The sequence below is a fragment of the Rhamphochromis sp. 'chilingali' genome, assembly GCF_963969265.1.
Source record: "Rhamphochromis sp. 'chilingali' genome assembly, chromosome: 18".
Classification (NCBI taxonomy): Eukaryota; Metazoa; Chordata; class Actinopteri; order Cichliformes; family Cichlidae; genus Rhamphochromis; species Rhamphochromis sp. 'chilingali'.
In genome coordinates, this window is record NC_137945.1 from 20,115,236 (window position 1) to 20,128,238 (window position 13,003).

At 39.6% G+C, this 13,003-nt stretch overlaps 1 protein-coding gene across 5 annotated transcripts; it reads left to right on the forward strand.

The window, feature by feature from the left end:
* The first annotated feature begins 45 nt into the window (after window positions 1-45).
* armc3 (armadillo repeat containing 3) lies at window positions 46-12,850 on the forward strand. Of its 5 annotated transcripts, none has more exons than XM_080864497.1 (20): window positions 46-861; window positions 1,054-1,109; window positions 2,011-2,128; window positions 2,365-2,490; window positions 2,735-2,803; window positions 2,992-3,167; window positions 3,744-3,938; window positions 4,059-4,242; window positions 4,360-4,512; window positions 4,599-4,707; window positions 5,482-5,731; window positions 5,966-6,057; window positions 6,327-6,495; window positions 6,652-6,755; window positions 7,688-7,774; window positions 8,317-8,400; window positions 9,535-9,573; window positions 10,062-10,226; window positions 10,514-10,676; window positions 10,867-12,850. In XM_080864497.1, the coding sequence occupies exons 2-20, from the start codon at window positions 1,062-1,064 to the stop codon at window positions 11,071-11,073; spliced, it is 2,538 nt and encodes an 845-aa protein (XP_080720623.1). In that variant the 5' UTR covers window positions 46-861; window positions 1,054-1,061; the 3' UTR covers window positions 11,074-12,850. The 5 variants fall into 5 exon arrangements, with proteins under 5 accessions (XP_080720623.1, XP_080720620.1, XP_080720621.1 ...); XM_080864494.1 differs by having other exon boundaries at window positions 47-861; window positions 5,921-6,057; XM_080864495.1 differs by having other exon boundaries at window positions 47-861; window positions 5,921-6,057; window positions 7,691-7,774.
* The last annotated feature ends 153 nt before the right edge of the window (window positions 12,851-13,003 follow it).

A 13,003-nucleotide genomic window follows, 5' to 3' on the forward strand; every position in this document is an offset into this window, starting at 1 on the left:
TGTAACTATATATATATATATTCATGATAATTTAATGATGGAATGTGCTTTCTTCCAAACTTCAGTGTAATTCAATGAACAGATTCAAGGACATCTGAAGAGCTTTCCAAATCTTAGTAGTTCTCAAAAGTAAACTACACAGTTAATTAGAAAACAGCACAGGACCTTTAGTTGTCTGGTTCACCCCTCCATAGGTCATGCAAGTTGTGTTTTCAATAAATAAAATAATGTAATAGACACTTATACATCTAATTGCCAGACTGTTCTGTTGTCCTTTAAAGATTTAGACCCCAATCCATTGAGCTCCAGTTCATTTTACATGCACTTTTTGATGGCTACTGACACATTTGCTACAATGTCCCAATGATGATTTTGGTGGTATTATTCACAACCTCTTCATCTGACCTCACGCTCACTCAACATAAACTTGTGCCCCCCTCGTTGTTACCCAGGATTTATTCTACCAGTTTGTGTAAATCTGTGTGTGATATGTTCAAAAACACACAAACAACATAGCTAATACCTGCCTTTTTTGTGTCTCTCAGCATTTCCTTCATGGACTATACTGTTTTTTTTTTTCTTTTTACTTTACTTGGATAAATAACCACCCAATATATTTTTGTTCCAAGTCCCGATTACATAAATACATTGTCAGTGTTTCCGAAGTAAACTGCTAAGACAATAGGAGCCATAACCTTTTGCAATAGGTTAAAATAACGATTGTTTAGACCATTATTTAGTTCCACATGGCACCCGTTGCCTGGCAACGTTGCGTCAACCTCCTTTTCCAAAACACAGTACGGTGAGGTTATTGTTGTCGGTTTAAAACCTCGAAGTTGCCTCTTGGTCTGGAAAGAAAACGTAAGTCGTGGTTCATTTTTGAGATAGTAATTAGAGAGCTTGCCATATGCCTGTTTTGTAAGCTTAATCTGTCGACAGTGCTACTGAGGAGTGGCATAGTAGCATAACTAGCTAGCTAGCTTTATGGGTTCACAGAGTTGAACGCATTGAACCGTTGGACACCCATCTCTCATCAATATTGCTCCTCTTTAGGCCATAATATGGGAAAGAAGTCGAGGAACGAGAGGGAAACGCCAATCAAGGAAACGGTGAGTGACGAATGTTTCTTTAGGTCTGTGAAGGTTCTCACCTAATGTTTCTTTAGGTGTTGGCAAAACCTAATTAATGCATTTTTGAACCTTTGACAAGGTTTAATTCATGTCCACTGAAACACATCCATACCATGAACACAGCCTACTGTACATCCCGGGAACATATCAATTAGAAAGCATGCACAACTCTCTGATTGGAACTACTACTATGGAACTTGATTCATTGGGGCTTGGCATCAAAGGTCATTAAGGTTGATATACAAGCAGGTATTTGTGTCAACAAATCATGATTATTCTAACTACACAAAAAATAATGAATGAAATTTGAATTTGCTTTAGTACATATCAAATGCTCTGATTGACACATCAAAAACATTGACTGATAGTAAATATTATATTTGTGATGAGGTAAGAATGATCAGTTTCATGTGTGGTGAAACATCCCCTTAACCAGTGGATAATAACACTAACACTAACTAACTTCAGACACTAACAGTCTGGAGAAAGCTAAAGAGGGAGTGTGAAACTCAAAGGGAAAAAATAGATGTCATGCTCAAAAGTGTGTCCATTTGCCACTACAATAAAAAAGTCTTTGACTTCATTCTAGATGATGAAGTTTTCTGATGTTCTGATGATAAAAATGTACTTTGAAATTGTGGCTTGGTCTTTAGTAGGCCTTGGGCACAAAATTGTTTGAAAACGGCATCAGGATATCATATGCATGTACATGTTCTCAGGTTGTTGCCTGTTGGTACATGCTGGGCATTGAGATATGTCCTGTCTCATTGTCCTAGAAGTATGAAAGTCAAAAAGACAGACCTGACTTTATACATGTTCTATATTTCAGTTATTTATTTTATATTTTGCAAACACTCCTTCTCCCTGTTGACTCTCACAGTTTGAGCCGCTACCCCTTGAGAGCAAAGCCCCAGCAACAGTAGTGCTGCTGTTGAACTCCCCAGAGGAGGACATTTTAATCAAAGCGTGTGAAGCGATCCAGACATTTGCAGAGAAAGGTATGGTAGGGTACCCACCGCTAACCCTTCCACATATTATTGATTGTTTTTATTTCTATGGGCAACCTTGCAGCTGAATAGCAGAAAATCCTGTCTTAATTTTGCTTTCAGGCTGATGTTTTGTAATGGTGTATTTTTTTGATATGCATTTTTTAAATCCAGAAATTGCAACATTTGCAATTCACTTCATCACCATCTGCCTAATTTTCCTGTTCACTGTCTCCCCCTGTTGTTAGGAGATGAGAACAAGGTTTCTCTGCTGGGACTTGGGGCATTAGCGCCTCTCTGCCAACTCATTACTCACAACAACAAGCTGGTCAGACGCAATGCCTTCATGGCCTTGGGCATCATGGCCACCAATGGTGCGTCAGACCAGTTACATCATTGATGCAGATTCGACTGCAGTAGACTTGGTAGCTTACAAGCTCATGCGACAGTCTTGATTCTACAAATGACCCTTTAGTTTACCGGCCATCTATGTGTTTGTCAGGAATTTGCATCTGTTAATCTACCAGATGTTGGATTCCCTGTTCTGTTGATTTAACAATGAGCAAGGTGCTAGCCTTACTGAGTAACTGAGTAGTGTCTCTTGTTTAAATCTGAAAGGTGATGTAAGGACTGCGTTGAAAAAATTAGATGCCATTCCATCAATTATTGAAAAACTATCACTCGAAGGTGAGTAATAGATATTAGAAGATTAAGATATATTTTGATCACTAAAGGAAACAGTGTCACTTTGTATAAGTTGCATACAATCAAAATAGAGCACATGTGTTTACTTATGGCAGTAGGCAGTATTTCTGTGATCAATCCTTATTTATTTCTGTTTCTTTTCATATAATCAAATTCCATTTTTGTTCAAGATGATACAGTTGTCCACGAGTTTGCAACACTGTGCCTGGCTTCTTTGTCAGAGGATTTCCTCTGTAAGGCCCAGATCTTTGACAACAAGGGGCTGCCAACTCTAATTCAGCTGCTGTCTAGTTCTGACCCAGATGTCAAGAAGAATTCACTAGAGACCATCTCCAACCTAGTACAGGTGACCCAAAGTCATCAGGCTTTAGGATGTAATTTTATGTAAAAATTATAAGGATTTTCACTGTGAAAAATTAACGTGATGTTTTATAGTCCTAAAAGACGATAAAGTTGTCTTCACATACCGTATTTACTGAACCCCTGAACTTTTCTAGATATAACATTACAGGGGTACATGTGACAGTGCAGATGTTTAATGCTGTAGAATGTGTTTAACTTGTCAGCTCTGCAAGGGAAAGTATTTATTGTGTCCAATTTCATCTATGTGATAATAGTGCAGGTAATAACTCTGGTGTCAGTGGTCACACTGTGTTCTGCCTCCCTCCTGCTCTACTAAGGCAGCACTGCTGCCAAACCTAAAGTATTTCTTAGCAATGAGAATGCAGTTAATGCGAACTGTTTCCTGCTGTGCGCTACGTGTGAGAAAGAGCAACTTCACAAAGTCCTGACCTATTTCTCCCAACATTTACAGATTTCATGAGTGAAAACAGCTTCAAATTTGCTCCTAGGATTGTTGAAAAAAATGCTTTCAACATTTCTGTGAACCTTTTGCAACCTTTGCTGTTTTGTCCCCATGAAGGACTACAAAAGCCGACTGGTGGTACACGAATTAGGTGGGATCCCTCCACTTCTGCAGCTCTTAAATTCGGAATTCCCTGTCATTCAGCATTTGGCTTTAAAGACGTTGCAACATGTCACTACTGACAGAGATGCAAACAAGACCTTCAGGGACAAGCAGGGATTTGAGAAGCTTATGGGTATCCTGAATAATGTGGTAGGTATATGGTTTAGGTAATATATGTCTTTATTCTGCTGGTTTGTGTTAATAAGAATAAAATAATAGAGAATCCTTTAAAATCTGTGTCCTCTGGACCTATCTTTTTATTTCTCACAGAACTTCAGTGACCTACATGCTGAGGCCTTACATGTCCTGGCTAACTGCTTGAGTGACAGTGAAAGTGTCCAACTCATTCACAAGAGTGGAGGACTGACCAAGTTGATGGAATTTGTCCTCACTCCCAGTGTGCCTGAAATCCGGTCAGGTGTTATTAAATGCATCACCAGGGTGGCTCAGAGCTGTAAGCACAGAAGGCAATTAGAGACAACAGATTTCTTTCAACTTTCCCACATAATTTACTCTATTTTATTTATTCTGTTATGTGTGTGTGTATGCGGGTGCTTGCCTGTGTGTTTAGCTGAGAGCTGCAAAGTGCTTCACGAGCAGGATGTGGAGACCGTTCTTGTTGAGCTTCTGTCCTTGGAGAACATTGGTGTGATGACGTCTGCCTGTCAGGCTGTGGCTGCCTTGACCTTTCACCTAAACAGCAAAGAACGCTTCAGAGAACTTGGCACGTACATCTTCACCAAGCCACCCTGAGATTAGGTGCAGTCAGCACAACAAAGTGTAATTGAGTTGGATTCCTTTGTGTTTCAGGTTGTATCAGTGTCCTGGTTCAACTGCTGAGCAGGGAGAGTTTGGCACTGAGAGAGGCGGCAACCCAGGCCCTCTCTAACCTCACTCATAACAGCGAGTCAAATGCCTTGTGAGTAACGAAGGACTTTGATGTCTTACCTATACCTCATTGTTTTTGTACAGATATATGCACTTTTTTTTAACAATTCAAAATGTATGGAATTATGTATAAAAACATCTACAAAGAACAAGGCAGTTTAAAGACACAGAATAAGGCATATGAGACAATTTGTATGATAAGTTACTGGGTAGTATTTATTTGTCAGACATCCAGTACACACTGTCTGGTTCATATCGATCATTCAGATGTGCTAGGACACCCCTGTCCCCAAGAAGACAAAGTATTGGTGACCTGGGCAAATCATACTTCAACCCTTGGCCCATATAATCCCAAACATCTCTCAGAAAAGGAAGAAGTTCTGAAAATTCCCATAATGCATGCACATAAGTGCCCGTTTTTGTCTTTTATGTCCAGCATGAAGCATCCAAATATGATTTTTTTGTAAACTTCTAGACCCTTTCAGTTGTTTTCCCATTATTAGCTACATAAAATCTGAATGACTTCAGGGATTTAAAGGTGTGTGTTCTACTCTGGACTAGAATGCTGTCCTCCCCTTTTTTCATAAAAATAAGACACGGAATCTCTTTACTTCTTTTCCATTGTCTTCTCCAATCTTGTCTTATACATTTTTTTTCCAGACAAGTCTTCTTCGAACTCTCGAACCCACACATTGTATGCTTGGAAATAATATGCTTTAACAACGTATAAATTTGTAAAACTACAGTAATTGTCAGCCGTCTAACTTTTCATTAAACCTCCCTCCCTGTTTATTGTATTTTCCAGTGAAGTGTATGAGGAAGGTGGCGACAAGCTCCTCATACAGCAGCTGTATCAAAGCTGTCCAAAGATAGTGGCCAATTCTGCTGCCACACTTTGCAACATGGCAGAACATGAGATCATCCGCTGTAGCATCTTGTCACATGGAGCCATACAGGCTCTGTTGGAACCCTTGAAATCTACAGTTACACAAGTCCTGGTAAACACTGCACGTTGCCTGGCAGTGCTGGCCAGTGATGAAGAAGCTAGGACAGAGGTTGGTGTTTATGTGACCTCAGAATGCTGGCTTGTTCTCATGTTCAGTAATAATAAATAATGATCATTGTTTTTAATCATTGCTGTAAACTTTACTCAAGACAGCAGGATTATTGTAAACAGCATTCGGTTTCACTTTGTGATACTACATTTGAAATTCTTTCACTAAATAACTAATACTCAACCCAAGCTAGTCAGAGTTGGAGGTCTTCAGCTTCTGGTCAATCTACTGCAGTCTCACTCCAAGGAGGTGCTTCACATTGCATGCTTGGCAGTGAATGTCTGTGCCAGTGATGAGCCAACTGCTGTGGAGATGTGCAAATTTGGGTAAGACATGATAGATAACACTGTCATTAGAGCATGACTGATGTGTCACCAAATAAATGACTGGCGAGTAAAATAAATGCAATATCTGCATAGATATTGCTTAATGTGATCCCCTAAATAACCAACAGATGGCAGTGCAAGACAATATTAGATGTGACTACATGTGCCTTTGTTCATTTGTCCATTTTTATATTTATTAGTAATGACAGAATATTTTTCTTTTCTTTCTTTCTTTTGGTCTATGCTTGTTGTTTCTATCTGTGTCTCAGAGCCCTGGAAATACTTCAGGAAATCAACCAGTCAAAGACCCGTAGGAACAGTTTCAGTGAGTTGGCTGTGAACAGCCTACTTAACTCCAACTTGTCTTTTAAATACAGCCTGACAAGTTCTTTGGCCTCCACTGACATCATCACCTGTGGCTTCTACGATGCTGGAAAGGTATGCTGTCAGAAGTCCTTTCAAGGACTTTTTAATGCAATCTTATTAACATAGCATTAGTTGGTTGTTGTTTTTTTGTTATTGGCAGTCTTTCACAAGAATGCAGCATGACTTTTCACATAATAATTAAAATGCAACTCTTGTGTTTTCCCTCAGGCTCGCCCTGGTCAGAGGATGCTGACTTTAGAGGAACTGTCCAAGCAACCGGTTAACCAGCGGCAAGCCATTATTTTTGTCAACAAAGCAACAGTATTGCCAGAGTACGAATCTAATATTAGAGTATGGTTTGATAGTTTAAAAGGAGAAATATAAACTACATTATTTTAATGCTTGTGCTTAAAAGACACCAATTGTTTTAAGAAGCATGCTTTATTATTACATTCTTTTAGTTTAGATAGATGTTTCGAGGACAAATGGAAGGTATACTGTATGTAATAGCCCTCTAAACAGTTACAGCTGACTCCTCCCACCTGGTAATAAAAGTAAATTAACCAGAACAATTACAGAAATTGACTGGGACCATTAGGTTCCTGCACTAGAAGTCACAACATGTTGTTTGCTCAGAAAATTTATTGTGGCTGTTAGATTACAATCACCCTCCCCTTCTCTGCTCCAGTCCTGTGCTCTATTCTTCCTTCGTTCCCTTTCCTCCTCCCATTCTCCCCCACTATGCCTGTAGCATAATTAGTGTGGCAGTGTACGGTAGCCCTTCTTTAGGGTGGCGACACACTCAGAGGGCTTCTTGTGATTCAAATAATGGACTTCTGAGCTTGCACCCAAAATCACAAATGTGCAAAAGCACAAAGAGACATGCAATACCCATGCGTGTTCACTGAGCCACATAAAGCATGCACGCAATGAAAAAACACATCTTAGATGTTTAAGGCTGTATATGCATGCACTGTGTAATGCTTTCAGCATTTTCATAAATTAACTTTGGAAAAGAGAGCAGTACCCCCTTCAGGGTACCTCTGTTCAGCCCTTCACCCCTCCCAGACCCCCATTCCACCAGCATGAATTTACACGTAACACTTCAGGCATTCTTAAACAGCCTGTTATGTAACTGATTCCTGGTCTCATCCATAGCTTCTGCATGAGCCAAATTTCAAAGCAAAAGGCCTCATGATTGAATTTATTTTCTGACTTATTCTTCTGTGTTCCTATAAACCAATTAACGGATGTTTTTTGTTAGCAGGGAGACAGTAGATGTACCAGAAGAGACACAGAACAAGCCATCAGAGTCAGACGGCAGAGTCAGAGGAGAGCGTAAAACACCAAAGTGAGTGTGTTTGCTAAGTAGTACAACAAGTAATACCACTAACATCAGAGGTTCTGGAGACAAAAATCTTTTTTGTCCAAACCCTTTTTGGCCACAGCTATGATTATTATTGTTATTATGATGATTATTATACATTGACACTCTTTTTGACACATGCTAAACAGGAAGTTGTGCCAAAAATAATCCCATTTCAAGACAGTATTAAAAGATGCTACCTTTTCCTACATGAAAATGTAGCTACATAAATGCTGCATGCTAAAAAAAATCATGGAGAGAGGCAGAATATCAAACAAAAATCCAGAAAAAAATAATTTCATACAAGTTATAAATTGATTTGCAAGTTATTGAGTGAAATAGATATTATATCCCCAAGACAAACCTGATTTAGTTCTTGGCAATGTCCCTTAAGCCCAAGTTTTCCTGTAGCCTTGGCAGAAAAACAGTCACAAAGAGTAATGGTTCCACAATATATGTGCAAAGATTTATAAAATACAGTGCTGTGTGTTCATATAAACCATTTTGTTGATGTCCTTTGGTTGCAGGGTGACAGTAGATGTGCGAGAAGAAACACAGAGCAAGCCATCAGAGTCAGAAAGCAGAGTTAAAGGAGACCGTAAGACACCAAAGTGAGTGTGCTTGTTAATGTGGAGGCTCAACATAAGCAGTACCACTAACATTGAGCACGAAATGTGAAATGAATTAAAAGAGGTCATAAAGGTGGAATTTTAAGTACCGTAATTGTCGGGCTATAAGCCGCTACTTTTTGCACAAGCTTTGAACCCTGCGGCTTTTAGTCAGGTGCGGCTTTTCTATGGATTGTCCATGATTTTTGTGATATCGTAAGACGATTTGTTTTGTTTGTTCCGCTGTTGTACGGCACTACGTTGCCTGGCGGAAGGATCGGGGTTCAAGAGTGGTATGTTAGTCACATGTCCGTCCGCCAGGCAACGTAGTGCCGTACGAAGTAGCGCGAAAAACAAACTTCAAAGTAGCGCTACGCATTCAGCGGGAGGCGTGGATGACGAGCGGCGATAAACTTGCGAAAAGCAAGTTATGCCCAACTCCACCGGTGGATTCTGACAGCGTGGAAAAGTGCGAAAACATCCACGATCACCAACGGATTTTGAAGGGCTGGACTGCTGCATGATGGAGAGGAGGACACCGCCACGGCCCTTCTGAGGGTGTTCGACTCTGACACTGACAACGAGGATTTCTTTGGTTTTGAAAGTGACAACGAAGGAGAGAAGCGGAGAGTGGATGACGAAGCCATCCTGAGCCTGTTCGTTTCCGACATTGGAGAAGAGGACTTTGGTGGTTTTAGAGCGCAGGAAGAAGAGAAAGATGGTGAATGACTGACTTTTCTTCTTGTTAAAGCCGTGTCACTGCACCTGAGCCTAAAAGGTAGTCCGAATCTATTTTTCTGGTGTGCTGTAGGTTACTGTTATGTACTACATGTGCAAATATGTACCCATAACTTGTTTTTCAAAATATTAATAAAAGGGGTGTGTCTCCAAACAGCCATCTCTTTCCTGACAATTCCCTTTGTGCATATTCTCTTACATATGATAAGTCAACATTGAAACACCTGCGGCTTTTAGTCAGGTGCGGCTAATGTATGTACAAAACAGGATTTTCCCCTGATTTTAGCTTGTGCGGCTAATATTCAGGTGCGCTTTGTAGTCCGGGAAATACGGTAGTGATTTTCTTTCCTTGTAAGATACTGACAGAATTCTTTTCTAATTTACTCTTTTTTTGTACAGGAAGAAGAAGGAAGAGGAACAGAAAGATTATGGCCTCATGTACTCTATTATTATTATTATTATTATTATTATTATTATTATTATTATTATTATTATTATTACTAAAGTTTGTGTGTGTTCAAATACATCCCTGTGCTGTATTCATATACCTTTTATGGAAACTATCTAAACATTTTAGAGATGATAACAATCTCTGACGCATGCTAAAGACGATATAGTGCCAAAAACATTGACATTTAAAAAAATATTGAAAGATCTTGCGTTAGTGATAATGATTAGATCTTGTAATGATATGTTCTCTTGATTATATGTATATAAAATCAGATAACATGAAGGAGATCGTTAGACACTAAAAAGAGTGTGCCTGTTAATATGAAGGATGAGCATAAAGCAGTGTCACTAACATGGATCCTGTGATGTGAAATGTGTGATAGAGTTCACAAAGGTGGAATATTAAGTAGTGATTTTCTTTCTTATTTTAACGCACTGACTCCCCTGATTTCTTTTCTAATTTATTGTTTCTTCAGGAAGAAGAAGGAAGAAAAACAGAAAGATTATCTTCAGCCTGAGTCTCCTGTAGAGAAACCACGGGGAATGATGGAGGATGTCTCATTGCAGATTCTAATAAAAATTGCCAAAGAATACATCTTTCCACTGAATGATGAAAAAGAGCAGTGTGAATCCTTAGCCAGGTAACGTATTCATGCAGAAACTGGCATGCAAAGAGAGAGCGAAGTAACTTATCAGCAGCTATTGTTTAAAACAAATCTCTGGAGTCATGGAAACACATTAAAATGACATTTACACACCAACTCTTAAAATGTCAGGAGAGCTGACTAAAAATGACAGCAGTGGTATGCAATGCAGACACTCTGCTAACACACTGAAATACAATACCCTGAGAGATCAGAATGGAAAACAAAGACTTTATTTTAAAGGTTTCTGCATTTTCTTTGGTTGGGTTTGCTCTTATTTTCAGGCTGGTGAGCGAAGCCATGGGGGGAGCAGTGGAGAAGGAAAAGATGCACGAGTTTTCTTGGATTCTGCACCTCAGTGAGCTGAAGATTCAACTTCAGTCTAATGTTATTCCCATTGGTTTCATCAAAAAGGGAATCTATTATCACAGGGCACTCCTGTTCAAGGTACAGATTCTTTACCCGCATGGTAGCATTAGCATGAGCGGCTATGTTCATCATCTTTCCTAATATTTTTTTATTCCTGACCAACATGTTTTGACATCCCAATTTAAGCTCTGTCTCTTTAAGGTCTTCTCCATAATATTTGTTCCTCAGCCTATTTCTCAGTCTGACATTCTTCTGTCTCCTCTTTTAGTCACTGGCTGATTGCATTGGACTGAGCTGCACACTTGTTAGGGGAGACTACAACCGTGCTTGGAATGAGGTTCTCCTTTTCAGTAGAAATTCCTCCAACAAGCTGCACTCTTCACAGCCCTGCCGCTACATAGTAGACCTTGTGCACCAACCTGGAAACCTGTTTCCAGTCAATAGCCCAGCTGCAGTCCAATATCAAACTATATAATCAGTACTGTATTGTTTAAATACCACAGAAGGTAACGCTTTGACGTTATATTTTGTCTGATGTGCATCAACCGATTTATATGTAATGTGTGTTTATGTGTACATGATGTGTGCATGGCGGACCTCATCAGTTGACTATTTTTTTTTCTACATATGCATAAGGAAAGCAAAATCGTGTCTATTGTGGTGTTTCTCTATTAAACACAGTGATTCAACCTTTGTACTTCAGCATGGGTCCAACATGGTGAAGCAGTGTTTTTGCCAACGTGCAAGCTGTAGTTGTTTAGAAAGTTAATGCTTCAGCTGGAGAATTGAAAATATCTCTTACAGCTTCATGGCACCATCACCAGCCTGGAGCTTTGGATCCATGCTTTCATGTTTTTGAACCTACCAGAAAGATTTCATAGTAGAAATTTATACTCACCAGACCAGGCATCGTTTTTCCAATTTTATAATTGTCCAATTTTGGTGAGCCTGTGTGAACTGTAGACGTACATTCCTGTTCTGCATCTGCTCCTGTATCCCATCTGCTCCAGGGTCTGAAGTGTTTTGTATTCAGAGATGCTCTTCTGCATGCCTTGGCTGTATGAGTGGGTATTGGAGTTACTGTTACCTTCCTATCAGCTTGAAGCAGTCTGGTCATTCTCCTCTGACCTCTGGCATCATAAAGCATTTTCACCCAAAGAACTGCTGCACACTGGATATTTTCTTTGTTTGTGCTATTGTCTGTAAACACTAGAGATGGTTTTCGGGGAAAATCCCAGTAGATCAGCAGTTTCTGAAATACTCATACCAGCCCATCTGGCACCAACAACTAAGGCAATGTGATTTTAGGCACTTAAATCACATTTCTTCTTTTCTTTCTTCTTTCTTATGCTCAATTTGAACTTCAGCAGGTTGTTTTGATCATGTATTTGATCATGAGTAGTTACCATCTGATAACTCATCCGATTTTTGCCTTAAGGAACAGTTGAACAGGTTATTATTATTATTGGTTGTGTGATCGTGGCTCAAGAGTTGGGAGTTTGCCTTGTAATCGGAAGGTTGCCGGTTTGAGCCCTGGCTTGGACAGTCTCGGTCATTGTGTCCTTGGGCAAGATACTTCACCCTTTGCCAGTGTCCGCCAGCCTCGCCTCTGTCAGTGCGCCCCAGGGTGGCTGTAACTACAATGTAGCTTGCCATCACCAGTGTGTGAATGGGTGGATGACTGAATGTGTTAAGCGCTTTGGGGTCCTTAGGGACTATACAAGTACAGGCCTTTTACCATTTATTATTATTATTAATAATAACAATAACAATTAGTATTCAAATAGACACCTGCAAAGATGGTTGTGAACAGCAGATAGATGTGGCAATCCCAGCGGACACCAGTACTAGGAAGAAATGGCACAACTGACATCACAAACTAAGGCTGAAGGAACAACTGGAGCAGGTGTGAAAGGAAAAGGCTAAAGTAGTCACAGTGGAAATGGAAACACTAAGTGTTGTAATCCCAAAACCGGAAGAGTAGCTCCAACAGATACCAAGCACAACATCAGAGGTCTTTGTGCCGAAGAGTGCAGTCCAGGAGCAACCACGATATTGTGCAGAACCTTCAAAGTCCCCTCAAGTGGACCCGAGCCTGAGGATTGTATTTATACCACCTCTCAGGAGATGAGGTGGAGATTTTATATACATGTGTATATGGACTTTGTGTAATAGACTGGCAAATAGCCAATATTAGCTATTAACTAAAGCAAAGCATACAGGAACAGGTTAAATAAATAACAATAAATGCTAGAGAAATCCTTTCATGTTTCATGTCTCTAAAAGAATTAAATAAATAAATAAATATGGCTTACCTATTTGAATGTCATATTTTTAAATCAACAAATATCTCTGTATCAGTCTTAAAAAAAATCTAAAATCTAATCTTAGATTTTTTTTATTTT

What these genes read in the sequence shown, in the direction of transcription:
- armc3 (XM_080864494.1), top strand. Translation starts at nt 1,062, where the DNA reads ATGGGAAAGAAGTCGAGGAACGAGAGGGAAACGCCAATCAAGGAAACG. An exon ending in AAACGCCAATCAAGGAAACG is followed by an intron (nt 1,110 to 2,010) that starts GTGAGTGACGAA and finishes TGACTCTCACAG; the next exon opens with TTTGAGCCGCTACCCCTTGA. An exon ending in CCATCTCCAACCTAGTACAG is followed by an intron (nt 3,168 to 3,743) that starts GTGACCCAAAGT and finishes GTCCCCATGAAG; the next exon opens with GACTACAAAAGCCGACTGGT.